Source organism: Papilio xuthus, unplaced genomic scaffold, assembly GCF_000836235.2.
Source record: "Papilio xuthus unplaced genomic scaffold, Pxut_1.1 DF827777.1, whole genome shotgun sequence".
In the NCBI taxonomy this organism is placed as follows: domain Eukaryota; kingdom Metazoa; phylum Arthropoda; class Insecta; order Lepidoptera; family Papilionidae; genus Papilio; species Papilio xuthus.
Window position 1 is genome coordinate 3,778,266 of NW_013530872.1, and position 21,805 is coordinate 3,800,070.

A 21,805-nucleotide genomic window follows, 5' to 3' on the forward strand; every position below is an offset into this window, starting at 1 on the left:
TCTTATGCAAAGTTCATTATTTTTCAGCAATATTTAAGTAATTAAGGTAAGAAATGAGTTCAAAGTTCACATAAAGCTTATAAATATAATAAATGTGAAGAACACATAGACTACTTATTAAGTTTGTTTTAATACCGCGCGGACGGAGTCGCGGCTAGTTAAGAAAACGATCCACTTTGTATGTATGGAGTTTTATTGGGAAATTAGACTAAACAATTTAAGTCTTACTCAAATTACATACAACCACTTAAAATAAAAGAATTATAAATTGTTATATTATCACTTATCACATTCACTCTTATATACACATCGCTGCATACACGCTTCCCCTTAGGATGAACAGATGAGGTCAATGCTACTGTACATTTTCATTGTCAAAACAAATAAGTAATATATAAAATACAAATAAAATTCAATTCCTTCGACATACTTTTTCCTGTTATGTAAGACTCACGGTGCATGTCCATTGCACAACACCCATACAAAAACAAATTACCTCAATTTATTTCTAAGGAGAATGACTTGCATAATTATAAAAAAAAAATAATCCACTCGTATGAATGTTTTGACAGTAAAAACCTATTTAGACTAACTTTGGAGGTCTAAATACATTTAATTTAAATAGCCACATTGCCTAGGATAATATAAGATAAAAATTATTGGACGAATTTAACTATATTTACAATATTATGTTATAATTAAAAATACTCAGGTCTATGTATTAAACTTAAGTACCTAACTATCAAATACTGTAGAACTAACAATAAATCTCGAATTATATTATTTTGTAACTCAAGGTTCCAACCTGTCCAACAAGGATATCTGACCAACTGACCTCTGCTAATATGGTTAATTCTGTCAGAAAATATGTAAAACTTACCACACAATGACACTTTGAGATTAACAGGGGGCGCTAGTGAGTCATAGTTTATTCAAACTTTTGCCTACCGGGTCATATGACTAGCTCTCTATCATCAATATCCATATTTACTGATGTTACTTCAATTTCTTTGTCTTTTCCATAACTTTCGTGCACTTTATTATCCTCAACAATTTTGACATCACTTTTATCTGTAGATTTGTCTACATCCTTTACTTCCGATTTTGATTTTTCAGCCTTTGTTTCTTTATCGTCTCTGTAAAAGTTTTTAGTGTTAATAAAGCATTATTTAGAGATTATAATTCAACATAATAAGCATGTTTGAAATGCGTTGCATTTAGAGTAAAACAAAATTCCATCAGTTTGAAGATATTGTATCAGTTAATTATGTTTATACCGTCTAAAACTACAAAACCTACTAGTGTTGCCATTTTGTAACATCAAGGCATGACTATATTGAATAATACATTTTACATGCTTAAACAATGGGTTTTATATTTAACTTACTTAGTAGGTCCATTAATAATTTCGACAACGTCATCATCATCATCATACTTGATGTTGACAACCGCCTCCACTTTGCTCTGAATGCTTTTCAATGTTGAATGGAATATCTTGGAACTGGCCTGTCACAAAATACATACCACAATAAAATAATGGTAGAAGACACAACTATCACTTCACTAGTTTACTTTATTTAGGTGGCCGCTTGTTTGTGTGCCAACTTATACTATAACAGCAGTATAAAAGCACTGCGCTACGCACACATGATCTGAGCCACCTTAAAGATTGAAACGGCGTGTACAAAACGTCGTCAAGGAATATCCAAAGTATTGAATTATAAAATCAATGGTAGGATTGAATTATTCAATTCTTTCTTCTATTTTCAATTTTACCTTCCTTTAGGAAAAACTCTAAAGTTAACTTACAGTGAGGGAGGTGAGCTTGGCCTTGGCGGCGGCCAGCTGCGCGCTGAGGTCAGAGAGCTGTGTCTGCGCACCGCGCTCTGCCTGCTGCGTAGATGCGGCGGCGGCGCGCGCAGCCCGCAGAGCCGCGCGGGCGTTCTCCAGCGCACTCTCAAGCCGCGCTCGCTCGCCCGCCGCACGCCCCGCAGCCTCCACCATCGCGCCCACGTCTATTACCCGCGATTTGTACACCACTATGCCTGACAAATTCAATTATTTCAGTTGGATTTAATTAATATCCTGTTCTGAGCTGAACTCGTCAGATGTTTATAGACACCATAATGTTTTAAAACACATGAATAAGATTTTTGTATAAAATAATATTTTACTATCATATCTTACTAATATTATAAATATAAGTGTGAATGTATGTATGGATGGATAAACGAATCCCGATGAAATTTGGCAGACGTAGGAAATAATCTGGAAGTACACACGCTAGTTACTAATTTTTAATACCGCGCGGAAAGAGTCGCGGACGACAGTAACGAAAAATAGCCGTCGATAATAATTTTAATTTACCTGTATCACTGACATCTGCAGTAACAGACTTCTCTTTACCATCTTCATCAACTGCTTTACCAAACACAGGCAATAGCTCCCGGTTGCCTGCGGCAATAGTAGCTTCTAGTTCAGCAATCTAAACAAACATATCACAAGTTTTACAATAAGGAAATCTCAACAACATAAGCACTATGTTATAACCTCTTTCCATTTATCTCTATTAAAAAAAATAGTGGCTTACATGAGGAGGAACGTCGCTAGCAGCTGGGGTGTCTAACGGCAGATCCTGCATGGCATCTCCGGCTGTTCCCGAAGCCAGGTCTTTGATAGCTTGTATTAGTAACCTGTAATAAAAACAATAACTAATTGGAGTATAATAATCTCTTAATATGTATGTTAACAAAGATAACTTTAATACAAATCAATACACAAAAATTTTCAAGCAGTAGTTAATCATCATTCACATGAATAAAGATTTTAATTAGCCGTTAGAACAAGAAATATTTGCTTGTTGGACAATATAAAAAAATATCACTTACTTATAGCTAAATGTGTCTTTTATGCAGACTTTCTCAAGTATAGCTCTGATCTGTGATCTGGACAGTTGTAAGCCGAGGCTCATGAACAGACTCTGTAGATCCTTCTTAGCAATACTACCACAGCGAGATGTATCAAAGTACACCAAAGATAGCAATAAGTATGGGTCTGGAGGTAGATCAACTCCGCGACTCTTGCGCTTTGGTGAACTACTTCTTTCGTCATCACTGTGCGAATCCTGAAGTTAAAAAAAATACTAAATTAAATGCCCTGAATACAAATGTATATATTGTTGAAACAGCTAGAAAAAAACTTTGATGTCTAACTTTAGTTCTTTAAGTAACAACAGACATTGTCTCGATCACAATCACGTGTAAATTATGACATTTAATATTGACTTACTTTTCTTTCACGTCTTCTTGAATCTCTGCCTCTATCTTCTTTCCTATCCTTGTCATTGTTCTTGTCATCTTTCTTGTCTTCTGTCTTTTTCTCATCTTTCTTCTCTACTTTATCATCAGTCTTTTCCTTGTCTTTCGCATCTTCATTTTTTTCGGGCAGTGTGTAAAGAGTTTTATATATGTAGAAACCAAAATCTCGCATAAGCATTTCGTTAAATAACTCCGCAAATACGTATAACTGAAATGTTTTTATGAATATATGTATTATTATGTATAATATAAATAAAAGTGAAGGTTCTAAATATAAAAAATATTAACAAATACGTGACATAACACTTTATAACATTGAAACAAAGCAACTACTTAATAGGTGCAGAAATTTCGAAAAAATTACCAAAACATTAAGGCTTTAGACCACTGACCTTTATAAATAGACTGTCTAAAAACTTAGTTTATGTGCCTATTTGATTTTCGATATTTTGGCGATAATGGTAGCTCTTTGTAGCCGTGGTGAGGATTCGAACTAATGATATAAATTGTTATTTACTGTCACGTAACACAAACAAGCGCGTTTAAATCGCAATTAAGCAAAAGCTGTCATTTCCAAGCAATCGCCTATCCATTTCTGGAGATCAGGGCTTTAGACTCAAATTACATTGCTATTACTGATACAAGAACTAACCTCAAAACTATGTTCCTTATTGTCTGTTATTCTGTAATCCAATAACAGTGACAAAGTAGCAACACTGCAGGTAAACTTGCCATTCTTGGCAGTACTGGACGGGTGAACAATGATGTGTGGTGTAGATGGCAGCTCGTATCGTACTTTGACTGCTTGTTTTTCTTTCTCCAACTAAAATAAATGGTAATTATTGTAAACATTATATTCTCCACATATTTTTAATATATTTTTTTTTGTCAAATATTTGTTTGTGTTTACCTTTTTCCTTTCTTCCTCCAATTCCTTTTCAGTTTTAGGTTCTTTAGGTTTTTCTTCTTTTTTTTCAGTAACTTCTATGTCTTCGGAATTATCTTTGTTATTTTTGTTGTCTTCTTGTTGGGTTATTGCTATATTATTTTCCACTTGGACCTCTTCTTTTGTATTACTTTCTTCCTCCTGATTTTTATTTTCTGTTTGTCCACCATTTTCAAGTTTATTTTCTGCCTCCTCATCTTCTACCTCCATAATATCCTCATCTTTGCCATCCTTTTCTTTTTCAATTTTAAGAAGTTTTGACAAACGGGACACTAATTGGGTTCGGAGACCTGTTGGGAGAAATAGATATTCACTTTGGGGTTTTCTCTAAAACTGTTCTTGTTCATTATGTAAAATAGAAGAATATAGATGTATGTAGTAAAGAGGAATGTATTAAATATTACCTGTGCAATTAGCATTCCGAGCCTGTAGCTCTTGCTTCAGCTGTTCCACTGTCAGACTACGCAAATTAATATTAGAATAGTGTGTTGGCTCTGGTTTCAGTTCATAGTCCTCATAGTTTTCATCAATAGTTATTGTAGTATCTTCAAAGTTTGTTGCATCCTAAAAACACATGTTGCTGTCAATATAAATGATATAAAGAAATAAGTTTTAAGGCAAAATGAGGGATGGTGATTTATATGTTTTCGGAAAATAACTCAAAGATCCAAAAAGTTATTTCTAAATATAGTATAATGGGATGATTGTGTGAGTGGTGCTGTGTGTGAAGTAATCGAGCTTGCGATTTCCGGCCGACGCCAGTCCTACGGTAGTGTCGGCAACAGGCGCGGGGTCCTCCGTCCGTTAAGATGCGCGCAGCCGGATACAAAACCAAACAAAACTGGGAACAAACAATTTGGGATATCTCCGCTGAATCTTCGCAGCGCGACCTCGGTGCGTCGCCTTTAGGGTTCGGCTCCGGCTCGTCACCGTCGAGCCGACGTAACGTCGCGTCGCACGCTGCCTTATATCGCTCCTGAACCGTAGTCCAGTCGATACGCGAAGGTTGCGCCGACCACACGTCCGGCAGGAACAACACCACACACTCGAGTCTGGACTTGCCGCTGCTCTCGCGCCAGTAGTAAAACTCCACCATTCGGTACCTGCGCGGGTAATTCAGTTGTATTATGCATACTCACAATATGCGAACGCGCTGACTCCTGACATAGACACGACACATCCCGTACAAGAGTCAACAAACTGCTGTTGTTAGTACATCTCTGCATCCAATTAGTTGCGCCATTCGCGATGTACGAACTCCGTACTCTCACAAAATGAATGTGTGCTGTACTATGATCCATTCAACAAATAGCTATGGATAAAACTACAGTAATAGCAATTGCGCTTGTGAGAAAACAAGTTAAAAATAAATTACTTGTAAGATTTTATCCACAACTACCTCTTAAAATGATCTGGAAAAATCAGGACACAGGAAACTCCAATATTTTAAGAACAAAACACTCACCATTGGGTACAAGAGGATAAATCAATGCCTGTGAGTGCCTTGCATGTACGTATAGCAGTCTTCACCAACACTCCTGGATCTGACTGAGGATTTTCACCATCTAAGGAAGGGCTCCAAGGACCACCTATTGCAAAATTTTCACCTCCTTTCCCCTTCTGTCCTACAAGAAACTTGATCAACCGTGTGGGATGCAACGGTGATTTAGTCAATCGTTTATCTTTATCATCTCCCTTTGTTAGACCACACTTTTGATACAGAGATTCCAAAGTTGGCATGCTGATCAACATCACCTAAAATAATATTTTTACTGTATTGTCACTCATAAATTGTTAAACTAGAATAGAAATAGACCAAACACTGCTCTCAGACTCCCAGAGAGGAAGCTAATGAGGCTAAAATGTTTTAAAAGATCGGACATGTAGTTACTGCCAAATTTTTTTTAATAGGTTTCTTAGCACCAAAAAATTATCATGTATTTTGAAAATGAATTTTTTTTTCATTCTAATGCAATCTTGATGTGGCCGGTTCCAGGAAAGAAAAGACTTTATAGTTCTGTAAAAGCATTGTATACAGGAAATTAACTAACCTTGGCTGAAAATCTATAATCAGCATCAGGTGGTTCCAGGATAGAATCATTATGGTTTGGATTCTCTGCCTCCTTGCTCATAATATGATATGAACATGGATTATTAAGCGAAAATGGTGCTTGTGGTGGGAATGTTTCTCCCCATCTTACTTGGGCATTGAAAAAATCAGATGGTATATATAGATTGTTATACCTCTGTGATAGTCCAGGTACATCTGCTTTATCACTGCAAAAAGTTAAGTATCACTTGCTATTAATTAAATATATTCATTACTTGATAAGTTAAGGGATTACCAACTATGCTTGATTGAAAAATTACAAAGCTTAACATTCATAACACTGTCAATAGGCTGATCAGTAATGAATTTTTTTTCTGTTGTACAATTAGAATTTTAGTTGTTAATAATAATATAACTTACATATCAAGTGGCATACGAGGAACTCGAACAAATTTCACAGGTGATGGCTGATGGACAACAGGACGTTTACGTGGTGGAGATTCTCTACGGTTGCGACTGTCACGTCGTTCACGGGATCGCGAACGACTTCTTGTTCGAGATCGTTTCTAAAATTATAAGTAAACAGAATCTATATCTTACTGCAACTATATGTGGTAGGCAGTAATGATTTGTAACAATACTAGCGACCGACGAGTTTTCCATAGTGCCTTCTTTTTATACCATGCCTTTAGAGGGTAACATTTGTGAAACTGTTTAATTCGCAGACCTGTTACGAATCTTTTTGTCACTCAACGCATCCTACTCTAAACCCAGCATTGGTGTTAAAACAGTATGAATACCTACCCTGTCCTCCCTGCGCGACGGCCGATCATCACGTCGCGATGGCAAAGGCTTTTTGGAAGATGGTGGAGGTACAGCATTGTAAGAACTAGACTTAGGAGGATTCGATTTTTGAGTATGATTAGACTTCGGTAAAACTTGTACACGAGTAGCATTCCATTTGAACGGCATACTAGAGTTATAAGTGGCTTCAACTAGCACCCGATCGTTGATCTTAGGTATAATGCCTTTTGCACAAACAGATGTTTGATAGAAAACATCGTGATCAACAAAACCAAAATCATTATGAGTCTTAGTGACAGTGCCCGTAAATACCCGCTGTTCAGTTCCTTGTTGTGGTTGATTAGTTTGAGCGTTTTGATACAAACCCGGGTTCATACCACGTGGTGCTGGGTACGCAACAACATTGCCCGGGTACATTTGACCTTGAGTCATTTGATTCATCTGCATTTGTCCTGCCATCGGCATTCCCATACCACTTTGAGCTTGCATCATGCCAGTATTAAAAACTGTTTGTGTTTGTTGGAAAGGCATCATGCCTTGTTGTGTCATCATTGAATTGGGATCCATTATTTGTGGGTTTATGCCGGTAATGTTTGTATTCACATTTGATCTCGCCCAAGGCGGATTTTTCGCACCACTATTTGATTGCATTGTTAAGTAATAAGAAAATACTTTTAAATTGAACACTCTATATTAATAATTAACACTTTATTTGTTTTTAAACACCAGTTACGATAATCAAACTAACGAAAAACATCATCAATTAACAAAATGGCTGATTTGAAGAGCTTGGGTTGGGCCAGAGACAAATTATAGTTTATGGCCAATTGTACAAAGAGCATGCTGGCTTTTATAGACATTTAAGATGTGAAAAAGAAATAGCAACAGCTTTCTTCTTCTGTCCCAAAATAGAAGCTGATAGAAGCATTAAATTTTTTATTTGTAACATTTTTCTTACAGAAGTTTTTTTAATATTTTCTAATATATCTTTAAATAAAAATTTTATATCTTCCACTTACTATCATTATTAAAAAAATGGTTACTGATACAGAAATTATTCACATTCTTTTTCTTCAAGTACAATTATTCACGGAATTGAATATTGAATATAAAATTGTATCTAATTAACTAACTCAAAAAACTCGGTTAACAGGTCTATAACAATATTTCTGGTAAGTTTATGCTATAATCTCGCTTTTTGAAAAATTTAAGCCTCTTCGATCAATGGACTTTGTTTTTCACTGTAAATTCGACAATCAATAAGATGTGCATAATAGGTAAAAAAATTGTATATTTATTGGATAGAAAACAATTATGCCATTTACAGTAGTTACTTACGAAAAATATTTATTCATAAAATAAAAACATCGTCGTGGCCGTCGGATGTCTATCTAGTCCACTGAGCTGAGATCAACTTCATCACTCATCTAAAATTCAGTAGCTCACAGCGCTCGGACTCATATGCGTGTGTCTACGACGTAATAGTTTTGCGCGCCAAAATATCGGGGAATGTAATCTTTTTTTAGTTACTATGTTTTAAAGTTCTCAAATATTTTATTGCGTCATTTTTAGCTGTTAATATATTCTTTTCATTATTTTTAAGTTGATATAATAATTGACATGGTTATAAAAAGTTTCAAGGCAGTGCGATATTTCAGTATTTGGGCAATGGGCCAAACTTTAGATAAACATTACGTTTGATGCATTTAGTGACAAAGTTTAAAGTTTATAAACAACAACACAAGACATTTGAAGTTTTTTATGGTGTTTTATTAATTATTGAAATATAAAAAAATCTCTTGGCTATTTTTAATATGGTTGCAAATAAAAGTGAAAGTGTTTATAAGTCTAAAAGGGTGAATTATTTTGTTTAATGTAACAAATATATTTTGTGGTGCGTTTAACGTTAATTATGAGTGTTGAATCATCAAAGCCAATTCGTAGTGATGCGGGTGAACTGGAGTCACAAGACACAGCAATTAGGAGCCCATCAATAAGGGTCACTACGCCGAAGAAATCTTTGGCACTAAGATTATGGGTGCTGTTGCAGCCGCTCGCAAGATTATGGGGCCTTATTACTGCTGTTGGTAAGTATACAACAACAAAATGTATTGCAATGTATCCATATTTGCAAAACTTTTGTTTAATATAATTATAATCGATAAAATCTATAACTAAAATGATAATTAATAAGAATGTCATTTATTTTTCAAGCAAAGCTAAAGTACATGTTGTTACATGAATTAGAAATGACATTATTATCTGAGCTTCCTCCGATTAACAATTTGTCGGTCGGAAGTTTGATTTATCAGACTATTTCCTATTTATTATTTTAAAACATTACGAGCTATTGTTTAAATACATTAAATTACAGTATAAGCTTATAACGACGTTACAAAACTTAATTAGATGAACGAAAAGGGAGTACCCGCAACCTAGAAGGCAGGCATTACGCCAGGATCGTGCCGATTGTGATTTCTGCCTACCCTGATTTACGAGGGAACACTTTTTAATCAAGCTCTCCTAGGTCTCTTTTTAAATAATATTTTTCTCTTTAGCACTAATGAAAAAATATTTGGTTTTACGATTCGCACACGTAATGTAGTTTTTTTATTTACCAATTTCAAATGTCACAAAGTCACAATTTTTTTAACGTATTTATGACGTCCGTACATTAAACGTATAAGTATTTTTTATAAATTAAATACAATAACATTTTCTCGACAAGTAAGAAAAATAGAAAAGATAATTTTTTCCTTCATATTGTATGCATATTTAAATATTTGTTTTGTAATGCTTATTGTTAATACATCTCATAAATAATTGTCAAGGTCACGTCAGTCAGCTAGCAGGAAAATTGTCATAATTATTGTTATAGAATTAAGAAGTGCATAAAAGTTAATTTATTTCCGTATTATAAATCTTTTAGGTTAATTTATAACACTCTTCCTTAGGTTATTATTACTGAAATAGGGGAAAAGTGGGAAATGTTTTCGGAATTTAAAAATCATTGACCTAAACGGAAAACGAATAAAATTATCTCCAACTGCACCATACTAATAAATACAATCGTGCATCTTACCACGGCCCTATTAAGTCCTGTTACTAATATCATCAGGAGTAATCGATCTTAACGAACGACATCAATTGTTTGCAATTGCCGTTACGTTTGTATGTACATTGATAAATTATATAACACATTATGTACTGATAACAAATGTGTTCATTACAAAATTAGAATTGCAGGTTATATTTCCTCATTCTTGATGTTAGGTGTCGAAAATAATTAAATACACACGTGTACTCATTGAGGTTGGTCTATAGTGAAAAATTAGTAATTGCTAAAAAAAAAACACCTTTTAATCACAACTTTACGTGTTATCCTCGTTACCCATGTACTATTAGAGACATTTTAATTAGATAACTAAGATTTAAACAATTCTACCAAATGAGTGTTTATTATTTATTTCGTATTTATTTTACAAAAATGCAACGCAACAACTGTAGATGAAGGAGGCTTTTTTTATAGTATATTTTAATGATGACAAAAGACAATCGTCATCAAAATGAAAGTTGAATAAGCGAACTTTACAGTCTAGTATTTCCATTCTTTCAATATTGTTATATATGAGAGCTTTTTATTGTGACCTACTTTAATATTGTAATGGTAAGAGTCGTCGCTTCGTGATAGCGTATAATGTATGTTTGCATTAAAAAAAACATACATTTTGTTGTTTAAAATCAATACAAATTGATGATAGGAGAAACCAAACTATGTCTATTTATGTTGAAAATATGACTAGAACTTCACTTTTGACTTAATTTCAATCAAACTTATTTTTATTAAAATCTCAGTTATCTATGACGATTAAATTGAAATAAATCAGCAACTGTTTGGTACAAATTTAAAAATTTAAATAAGTTGTAAACTTTGGTTTACTAACTAAACTACTAATTTTAAATATAAAGGAATATGTAATAGAAAGTACTTTTGGAGAATTTTATCGAAAAATATTTAATTAACAAATACATAAAGTTAATTAGACATGTGAATTAAAAATAATTCTATGTATTTTATGTGGTTATTTAATAAAATTAAAAGTAAAATAATATAACTGTTGCAGTTCTGAGTGGTGCCGGAGCAGAACTAATGGTGCTCGGGTACGAAGTCGCGCCGGGCTTCTTGTAAGTATTTTTTTCTATAATCATTATTTTTAATGACAGTTACAAATTTTATTAATAAGATTTCATGTTATTTTAATTTAAAGTAGCAGCGTTAGATCATAAATACCACACGTAATACATGTGAACGCACATATATTAGGTGCGCAACTAAGTTCTCGCTGTTTATCAGTAGATGGCTCTAGCAGTAAGAGCTGGTCGATTTTGACATATCCAAAACGTCATGAACCAAGCTTAGACATATGGTAAACAAACCGTTGCGACGCATGAGTGATTTTGTTGTCGCATTATATACTTCCGGCCACTTATATAAAATAGCAAGGTGACAGTTGTTCGATGCTTACCTTTAATCGACACTAAACGTTGTTGTTATGTAGTAATAATTTTCTAGTCTAAGTATATCTTAATCTCTAAAAATATTCTGAAAAATGTAAATACTTCATAACGCTACAAGAAAAGCGTAAGTGAAATCTTTAACTTGAGAGTTTTTGTTTCTGATAACTTTCTAATACGAAGTATAATTAAAGTTAGTTCACTTATGTAATATCTTTGAATCAAAGTATTTGTCAGATTTGCCTACTGACCGCGGTTGTGTAGATTTATTTGCTAAAATCTTCGTCTGCTCGAAAGCGTCACAACTTCGAAAAATTAAATTTGGCGAGACTTAATTTTGGATGGTAATAAAAAAGGCGAGGATTACTTTTCATCTCGGTGTTGAGGGACGCGTTAAAAACACCTATTTAAGTAACTTTGACGTGTTTGAGGCAATATTGTGACTTCTAGGGTGTTGTTTTATTTGGCCGCCGCCCCGTGCTTAGAAACAAGGCTCGTTAGCAGGATCCTTACGTATAGTGTTCATTAACCTGGAATTCAAACGAGAAAGTTCCTGTTGTTTTTTTACAATTCTTACGTAAATTGTAGATATGGAACTTTTAAAATATCAAAGCGTTTGTTTCTTCTGACGATTATTAACTATTGTAAAGGGGTGGACAATTATCAAAACGAGGAACTTTACGCTATGATGTTGAATGATTTTTCGTTAGTCAATTAATTATTTATTCCATTTATTTTACTACACAGATAAAATTAGTGTTATGTTAACAAAACTTATTCCATATTACAATGCAATGAATTTTTAATTTTTGTTACTATTCACCCCTACTACCAGCATTTTATTCTTTAATTCTTCCTAAGTATTGTACATTATATTTCGTTCGCTTGCATTTTCTCCATCATAAGTAGGTACTTAGATTCAAACTTAAGTCATCAATATTTAGCTTGCAATGTGTGAAAACTTTTTACGAGTGCTCTTGAAATTCGAGACATTTCTCTGGTAGAGTCGTAAAAATCCTTACTTCTGACGATGAATGATATAGAACTGAAGTTAAGCGAATTGTGCTACTTTCATTACACTTCTGGAAACCTGAATTGAATTTAAATTACAGTTGTTTAAATTTTTCACTTATGAATTATTTGAATATGTGTGATTTTTAAATTTATGTTAATTGATCAGTAAAGGAAACATATGACTACGTCATAACTGCCTGTGTACCAAATTACTATAACCAATCTTATTAATTTAATATTATAAATGCGAATGTTTGGATGGATGGATGTTTGTTTGAAGGTATCTCCAGAAAGGCTGAACGGATCCGGCTAAAATTTGGCGTAGACGTAGAAAATAGTCTGGAAGAACTCACAGTCTACTAATTATGTTTTTTTTAATTCCGCGCGGACGGAGTCGCGGGATACAGCTAGTTTAAAGATAAACGAGATCTATTAATGTTTACACGATACATTGTAACACTATCAAAACAAATGGCTATCATCACACCTTTTTTTTATATGTAGAGTTGGTGCAGCTCTGGTGTTCGTAATGGAGACAATGTGGGTGGCAGCGCTGTTCGTGGACCTGTTGTGTCGGCGCGGGCAATACACGCTGTCTCTACGCTGCTGGGATTTCGCAAGGTGGTCATGTGGACGTGCGCGTGCGCCGTTCTACGCATGCGCCGCGACCGCTATCTTGTTTGCTAATCTGACAATACTTGCTGCTGTTGCAGGTATGATTGTAATTAGGTTACTAGATATTAGTGTATTTTATTATTCTATGATGATAAGGGTTTGAAAATGTTTCTGGACGTTTTAATTTTCAAAAGAAGTCATGATGTAGTTAATAGTAAAGTTAAGAAATATTTATCCGATTTCCCAAATGTACAACATGCTATGCAAATTTGGTTACGATAAACGACCCTGAAAGAGAATTTGTAGGAAAAGCCTTTCACGCATTTTATGAAAATTACATATAATTAGTCACACACGATAGTCACATGACACAGTTGCGGCTACGACAGTCAGAACAGATTGGAAGCTGTTGCCAACTTGCGAATTATCTGCGAATAAAAAGAACAGACACCATTGGGGCCGATCCACTTAAATGGTCTCTATCTTATTATAATTTTTTTGTACTATTACATTTACATTTATATTAATAAATACTTTAATAGTTTAATATAAAATGCATTCATACTATTCTAATATAACATTGATAGAACTCACGCATCTAAGATGAACGTATTTGAAATAATCTAGGATCACCTTTGTACATCTTCCATCGCCAACAATATGAATTCCGGCTAATGGCAAATCTCCAGTACCGTACACAGAGTACATATTAAATTAAATTATACAAAACAAGTATTATATGAATAGTAATTTATACGCAGGGTTTTCATTACAGACATATTAAGATTGAAATAATAAAATTTTATAGTTATATTAGATTAGGTTTAAATTACTTTTATTGTCAGTGTTTAAATTGATGATACGATATAGGAATGTGGTTATCTTGATTTTACAGACAGTGACTGTATCGAAAAGAAATGCTAAGAATGCAATTAAATATTATATGTATGTAGATAAAGGAATATGGGCCATACTATTTTAGTATGCTACGGACCAAATGGATTATTAGTATGTATATTTAGTGATGGTGATGATCCTTGTAAAATCAGTATCTCAACCTCTATGTTTTATTGAGGGCTCTATTTACTTTATTAGATCTTTTTTTTTTGGATTATACAAAAATAAGTTGTGAAAAATTTACCAGCATTTTCATATAAAACCGCATACAGGGAGGTTCTTGTTGAGTTTTTTTTAAACAACGATGGCACGCTGTTAGCAAAAAACACGTCGAAAAGACCGGGACATAGCAAACATAGTTTTACATTTTGTTTGGACAGCTTTGAACTTTTGTCATGGGTTTTAAAAATTAGAATTGTTCTAAAAGTGCCTGCTAGGAGAATGCGGGAAAAAAATATACTTTAGTTTTCATTTCAGCCAGCAAATTATAATTAAAAAATTCTTTTAGGTCCAAAAAAGAAATTGAAATAAAACTATCTTAAAACAGCCTTTATAAAATAGTCAAGTAAACGATCGTAAAATAAAATAAATCAAATCAACTCATTTCTCTACATTTCGTGTATTTAAAATTACAGAAGAATATATACTTACCGTGAGTTTCTAAGACCAAATATCTCCGTTAGTATTGTTATATCTGTTTTGTCAAAAAGGATGACAAGGATAACGATATCTTACATAGAGATTTTGTTCTCAGAAACTTACGGGCTTAAAATTAGGATTTAACTTTAGAAGGTAAGTAGGGTCAGACCTTGAACAGATGGGTACCTGAAGAAAAAACCTATGAAAGATTTATCGAGGTATTTTAGCTTATCTGAATGTTTTCGATCTTACTAGGTGGCCTATTACTGGTGTTGGCTGGGTTACGGGCGGCGGCGCCATTCTCTCCATTCGCAACTCACGGGCCGCACCACGCGCGCGCCGGCAGTTCTCTGCTCAGCCAACACGACTCTCCAATACCTGATGTCTTCTACAACGCTGCGCATTCCGCTGACGATAGGTTTGTTCACACTAGCTATATTAACTACTCCGTCCCTAAATTATGTAAAAGATATAATACATAATAGAAATAAATAGAAGATAGATGATGATTTTGAAGTCTGGGCACCAATTTTTTATAGAATGTCTTTATTTTAAAAGAGATGATTTGGGTTGAAAACTTTAATATACCGTTGGTCTAGCATGTTGATAATGTAGAGTATGGCTAGTGACCGATGTGGGACTTGATGGTCTTGATTCGGATTTTAAGTTCAACATTACTCTGAAGCGTGTTTCTGAGACACCGTTTATATGAATCTGAAGCGGTTTGACCGTTACTAACTCAAGTTTTTATAACTCAGTTATAGGAACTAGTGTAAAATTAAATGTATGACACATAGTAGATACGTACAAGTTATAATTTCTTGTGTCAATTATTAATTAATAATGTTGATTTCGAGTCAAAGGTTTTCCACACCGCAGAACCAGATGTTTCATTTACGATTTAAAACTACGAGATCTCTTTTGTTCCCGTTAGTCTCCCAAAGGTCGTGCTCTACAAAATTCAACCTCCATGCTTTAAAACCTAGCGTACATTGCTTCGTATGTATGGAGCCTTATGAAAGAGTTCTATTGACATATATCTTGATTTTCAGTTGTTTTTTTTATTGAACAAAAGGTTAGGGATATAACACGAGCCAATATTAACATAGTATAGTAGGAGAGTGTGTTTTAAAATGTCAATAATAGGAACTATCAAGGATTTAAAAAAAAACATGTTCTGACTGGCCTTTTATTACTAAAGGTGGTAAGTAAAACTAGAGAAAAGTTGCTGAAATAAGCTAATTTTACTTACAGATGTGAAGAAATGACAGTCCTCGATATAAAGACACCGGAGAAATCACGATCGACAACACCAAAGCATTCTCTTCTAGAGATCTGATTTAATTTAGTGTATTTATCTTAGTTCGTTTATATCTACTACGCGTACAGAATAACATGACACTGAGTCGTATAACGGCTGACGCACTTGATCTTTCAGTGACGTCATTGGATTGGGGTGACTTGTTATTGCGCACGTGTTATTTCATATTAACTATATGGTAATTTTACAGAAAAACTGCGGTATAATGTACGTTTTATTATGTTTTCTATGTTAGTTGTGTTAATTTTATATGTAAGAGAACTGTGATAGTTTAGATTGTAAAATGTATTATGTTTTATGTCGAGTTTTAATTAATATTATTAATATTTGTAGAAATCTTTCTATGAAATAAATTTTGTGCATAATGTGCATTATTTTTAATGAAATCCTAAACTTGGCGTTTGCTTAGCACCGCGTAATAGGAGTACGCGGCTTTCATTATCTGGAAAAAAAACATATTTTTAGTTTTCTTTTATTTCACATAATACCTAGCTAATAGATAAGTCTAAAACCAAAAGTAAACTCTTTCATAATTTGTACGTAAACTTCCAGAAGAATAGGATGAGGACATTCCCCCTTCCTATACGTCCTCTACTCTGCCAAATATACACCCCCTTTTACATCCCTTCTTTATCACAAAATGTGGGAGGAAGGAGGGAATAAATTCCACTTCACGCCCTGTCTCCCGTGTCGAGCGAAAGATGTTTTGGGGTATCTACCATTTGCAGTAAATACCGAACAACTTACAGCTAAGAAGCAATCATTGTTCATATTAGCGAAGCCGGCAGCAGTGAGATGCAGCGGCTTCTGAGCTCGCATCATCGTCAGCAGAAGCATCTTACGTACGCGCGCTGGCATTCGCTCCCACTGACACTCCATTACCGAGTCAGCCACGAGCTTTGCCTGCAAATTGATTTACGAAGTAGCCGAAGGTGAATATGCAAGTTCAGCATTCAGTAGGCCTGAAACAGGTCAGTCATAAATGTTCATCGATCACCGCTAGCGAGACATCTGAGTATACACATTCGTTGGCTTTTGTCAGTTGTTTTTTTTACAGAAAAACAAACAAACATTAATAAATGTAAAACTTAGTTAAAAATTTAATTAGATACGGTTATAATCTGAAGTTATAAAAAGACCATACGCAATATAGAAAATTTATTTTGTTTCAAGTCGTTATAAAGATAACCGACAGACGCGTTTTAGTATCACAAAAAGTATAAAGAAACGAATACGCGGAAAGTAAATCCCTACTCAGAATGTTATACCTTTTTTTCCATTCTTATTCGTAACTAGGTACTCCAATGTCCTGGCAGAGTCGTTATCTTTTATCATGTATGTATTCTTTTTTCAATGCATAAGCAGTCATTCATGTATACTACTCACGACGAAAACTTTTCAAAAGAATGGCTCAAGGTAGCATTGTCGTGTTCTTTATTTCTATGTTATGTGACTGTGAGATGAAACACGTACAGAGTGAAACGCCTGGAGCTGTATAACTCGTTTCAAGCACCTTTCTTTTGGTATTCCACCGTGTAATGGAAAGCACTGGAGAAAATTTCTTTTCGCAACGTGTTTTAACATTCGTTTAATCGTTTTATTACAATATTGAAGTAATCGTTTAATTATTTAATCGAATAATTTGCCTTTGCCATAAAATGTGATATCGTAACGGTTTACGGCTTTATAACGGTTTACTTCAATGCTCTTTGAAATTCGTACTGCTTACTATTGAAAATTTTGTAGTTAATTAATAAAATAATACTTTAAATACTAGTTAATTGTTTTAATCGAAATCATAATAAAATTATAAAGGCCAATGTCCCATCTATCCATCGTAACATTGGCAGTTGGAAGGTATCTACACAACAGTTGAATGGATTTTGCTGATATTTGGCATAGACGTAGAATATAGCCTGAAAGAATACATAGGCTACTGAGTTTATTTTAATCCGTGCAAACGGAGTCGCGGAAGAGAGACAGTTTTGGATAACTTTTCAATCAACTTACTTGATAAGTGAGTTCGTTTCCAGTAAAGCATTGTATCGCAAGTTGTATGATCATTGCTACGAAGAATGCCAATGATGTTATCAAGCGTACCGACTTGAAACTGGATGCATCTAACTGTAAAGAAAAAGTTTGTTAAGCTCAAAGAAGTATCGACGCGCGGTGTATCTGACTTGAGGCTAGGTTTATACGAATTTTCAGAATTTAAAAGCTCTAGTCTGCTTTAGATCTTTTGCTTAATGAACATGTTTCTGAAGAAGTTTTTCATTTGTTAAATTGTGTGAACCTTTCTTTAAGACTTAAGCTTTTATGAAGCGTTAAGGATTCAGTGATGATTTTTAAATATTAGTTATATTTGCAAATATTCGTCTCCGCTTCTTCTTTTATAGTTATTGGTTCTTTGGTTTTCTAAATCAACTACTTATGAAAAGTTCGAAACTCCTGTTTCAACATTTATATTTGTGTTTCTTCGAAAACAATAGGGCAATATGTTTTGACATTTGACTAATTCGACAGTGGAAATTCGACACAGTAAATGTCATACCGAAACTTGCACCATTACAGCACAAATGGCCGCCATACTGGACAACAGTTGAGTCACGAAGCCGTATGAATACGTCACCGAGAACTTTTCCACGCAACTGTAAGATAACATAATATTTTATTGATCTAATTTATCACAATAACCCATTTACAGGACAATTTTAAATATATTTATTTGTTTAACAATACTAAAGTACATTTAGTAGTTTCCTTAACTGTACTTGCTTATAAGTTTAAGTGATTGTTTAGTTTTCTATTTAGTAAATCATGACAAAACAAATTGCGTAACGATTTTTGTCTAAAGGTGATAAATTACCACCTCAATACCTATGTATATTCCGTGGTAATTTTGCATCGTAACAAAGGTTTTAGCTAATTCAATAAAAAGTATTTTTACAGTTACAGCATACTATGCATAATTAATATTCATGGTGCCCCAAAGAATATTGTTTTAAAGGTTATTTCCTTTGGGTGTGCTAACTACCGATGCTAATTTAAGGGTCTTCGATGCAGTGTATACTTTTTGAACTTGTGTCAACTATTCCTTGTAGTATTAAGTAACTACTATAGCTCTTAGTTTCTATGACTTCTTTTCATTTCAGCAAACTTACGTTGAATATGAAACGTGGATTATGTTGATTTCGGCGTGGGAGTAAGAAAAAAGCAGTCGTCTGACAATATTGGGTCTGTAATCCTAAGATATTGCACGGTGTCATATCCACACAAAATGCGGTCCCCTTATTGCTAACATTGGCGGAGGATTGATATTTTTTCGCGCCGCGGGACACTGCCACGCGCAGCCGTTTCAATACAGATTTCCCACTTTTTATTTAACCATCGACTCGCCCTAACTTCGCTGCTGGTTTTTATTACGTAGCTATATTCAAATAAAATTTGAACACCAGTGTAATTGCGTAGAATCTTATGCGTCTGGAAGAATCTCCAGGTGATTGTTTGCTCGTTTGCCACCTTATCATATAAAAATCGGTTTACATACAAGTATTTTAGCGAACTTTTCAAGATAAAGTACCTTTTCCACACTTTGTCAAATTACAACTATAGTAAAGGTGGATAACTTTGCGTATTTAAAGTAGTAAAATATTTTTGATTTGTTTTAAAAAGTCGTCATGCTTTTTTTTATGTTTTCAAAAATGTATGTCCAACGCAATAGTGCTGTGATAGACTATTACAAATTGCGAGTCTGGCGAGGATTTTGGCGCGAACAATCTCACCACTTAATTTACAACGCATTCTATGGCAGTTTAACATGGTTTGCGCGCATCGAACACGGCCCGCGTGCCAAAACGCACATGCTACTGGCCGTATATCGTGCGTTTGTGAATTTATTAAAAAAAAACTTTAATTTACGATTGTCATCTGCCAATGACAATTACTACGTATATAATGCTAGCTTTTGCAGTCATGTTCATGCTCTAATCCAGATCTGTTTAGGGGTTTTCGAGTTATCTGCTAACAAACATCCATCCATTAATCTATACTTTTTACATATGTTATAATACTATTTTAAATTAGCAAGATTTCGAGTCTGAGTCAACTAGTAACTCATTTGATAAACCCCGTTTACCGTTTACGTTTACGCTTACCTGATTAATAGTTGGTGTTGCTTAAAACAACTATTCAATTCCGTCAGTAAAGCCTCTTCAATTTCTTTATCCGATTTATACTTCCTTATAATAGTTTCTCTCATATCAAGATCCTTACTACTAATAAAATGTTCAGAAGAATCGCTTGCGTTATTTTCATTTACCTGAATACCTTGATAAAGTCTTCCAATGGCTCGATAATAGGCTGTTAGAAATGCTTCTTGTAGTATAGTGAATTGGCAACTCATGTGAAGAATAATAGAACCTATCAATGTGTCGATCGTCATAACAATATGACCGGTCCACAACAATCCTATTGTTTCAAAAAAATAGGTTATAATGTACGATCTTTCATTTTCATAGTCCCATGGTATGTAAATAGGTTGTGGCAATGTCCTTGGTGGTTTGCTTGTAGACTCATTTAGTTGTAATATCTCTCTTTTCCATTTAATATCTCGAAGAATACCATATACGGTAGTATTGCCAATTGTAAGCCATCCGAAAAAGAGAAATGAGGCCGTCAATATTTTTGTCACTTTAATCGTCTGACGAATGAGACTATTGTTCTGGTAGTAATCTTGCAAATCGATCTCTAAAGTTCGGACAATATCTTGAAGTTCTCGATTTTTAAAGAAGAATATATAGAGTTTTATAAGAGTAAGATCATGAGTTACAACAAATGACAGACTGAACATAAATCTATCTAAATCTTTATGACCTATAAAGGGATCTATCGATTCCAGTCCAACGAAAATTACAACCCAAACGAGTTCTGTTAACAGAGCATAATAAAAATACAATCCGGGAAAGTTACGTGTGTCATTTTCATCAGGATGGTGCCACCAACCAAGGCCTAAAAATCTTAATAAAAGATAATGGAAACCAAAATATCGTTGAGGTCGAGATACGTCCGAATTGTCCGACATTGTAAGAAATATTAACTAAATTCAATGTTGAATAAAGGTTTCGATTACAACTCTTTAATTTTAATTATTCAACTTGAACACTTCGAGTCATGTAATTATTAGGTAAGAAATATAATTTATACTGGTTGAATCGCGAGAATAATAAATTGAATTCGAAATAAACTGTTTATATATGATCCGACGTAGATTTAGTAACGAAAGATTTAACACATATTATTGTTGTCGAACAACTCACTATTGAAAAGGAAAATGTCGATCGGACTGATCAGTCAAGTGATAAAACTATTTATATAAAAGGCACAATGTTTATTTAGGGATATTTGTAAACGTGCAGTGTTATTTACACGATGAGTTCAATTCAAACATACTACTTACGTATTATATCAGATAGTAATTTATGGAAAATTAGACAGTTCCCTAACGTGTACGATATATGGTCAAATTTCCATCTCTATGTCTGGTTATGACTTACTTCTAAGAAAAACTTAATTTTTACTATACTTATATGATTGTACTATTACAATGTTTAATCGTCACAAATTTAATAATCTAAAAGAGTAGAATCATTTTTAAAAAGCTTTAAAAAGCTTGTAGATAAAGTAATCGC

General features: G+C 34.0%; 3 protein-coding genes across 3 annotated transcripts; 1 reads left to right on the top strand and 2 right to left on the bottom strand.

The window, feature by feature from the left end:
• Positions 1-141: 141 nt before the first annotated feature.
• LOC106115811 (cell division cycle and apoptosis regulator protein 1) lies at positions 142-7,926 on the bottom strand. Its single transcript, XM_013309373.1, has 15 exons — positions 7,118-7,926; positions 6,734-6,879; positions 6,315-6,540; positions 5,729-6,018; positions 5,117-5,366; positions 4,668-4,827; positions 4,228-4,553; positions 3,970-4,140; positions 3,289-3,525; positions 2,889-3,124; positions 2,591-2,693; positions 2,368-2,485; positions 1,810-2,045; positions 1,388-1,506; positions 142-1,136 (listed from the first exon to the last, which is right to left on the bottom strand). Exons 1-15 carry the CDS (start codon positions 7,766-7,768, stop codon positions 953-955), a joined length of 3,453 nt encoding a protein of 1,150 aa, XP_013164827.1. The 5' UTR covers positions 7,769-7,926; the 3' UTR covers positions 142-952.
• A 339-nt stretch (positions 7,927-8,265) lies between these two features.
• Positions 8,266-16,374, top strand: LOC106115652 (uncharacterized). The gene is made up of 5 exons (XM_013309098.1): positions 8,266-9,204; positions 11,242-11,302; positions 13,151-13,359; positions 15,053-15,215; positions 16,052-16,374. Exons 1-5 carry the CDS (start codon positions 9,030-9,032, stop codon positions 16,134-16,136), a joined length of 693 nt encoding a protein of 230 aa, XP_013164552.1. The 5' UTR covers positions 8,266-9,029; the 3' UTR covers positions 16,137-16,374.
• A 111-nt stretch (positions 16,375-16,485) lies between these two features.
• On the bottom strand, positions 16,486-21,198 carry Or-60 (olfactory receptor 60). The gene is made up of 5 exons (XM_013309173.1): positions 20,273-21,198; positions 18,670-18,766; positions 18,129-18,242; positions 16,866-17,021; positions 16,486-16,560 (listed from the first exon to the last, which is right to left on the bottom strand). The coding sequence occupies exons 1-5, from the start codon at positions 21,196-21,198 to the stop codon at positions 16,507-16,509; spliced, it is 1,347 nt and encodes a 448-aa protein (XP_013164627.1). The 3' UTR covers positions 16,486-16,506.
• Between the last annotated feature and the right edge of the window lie 607 nt (positions 21,199-21,805).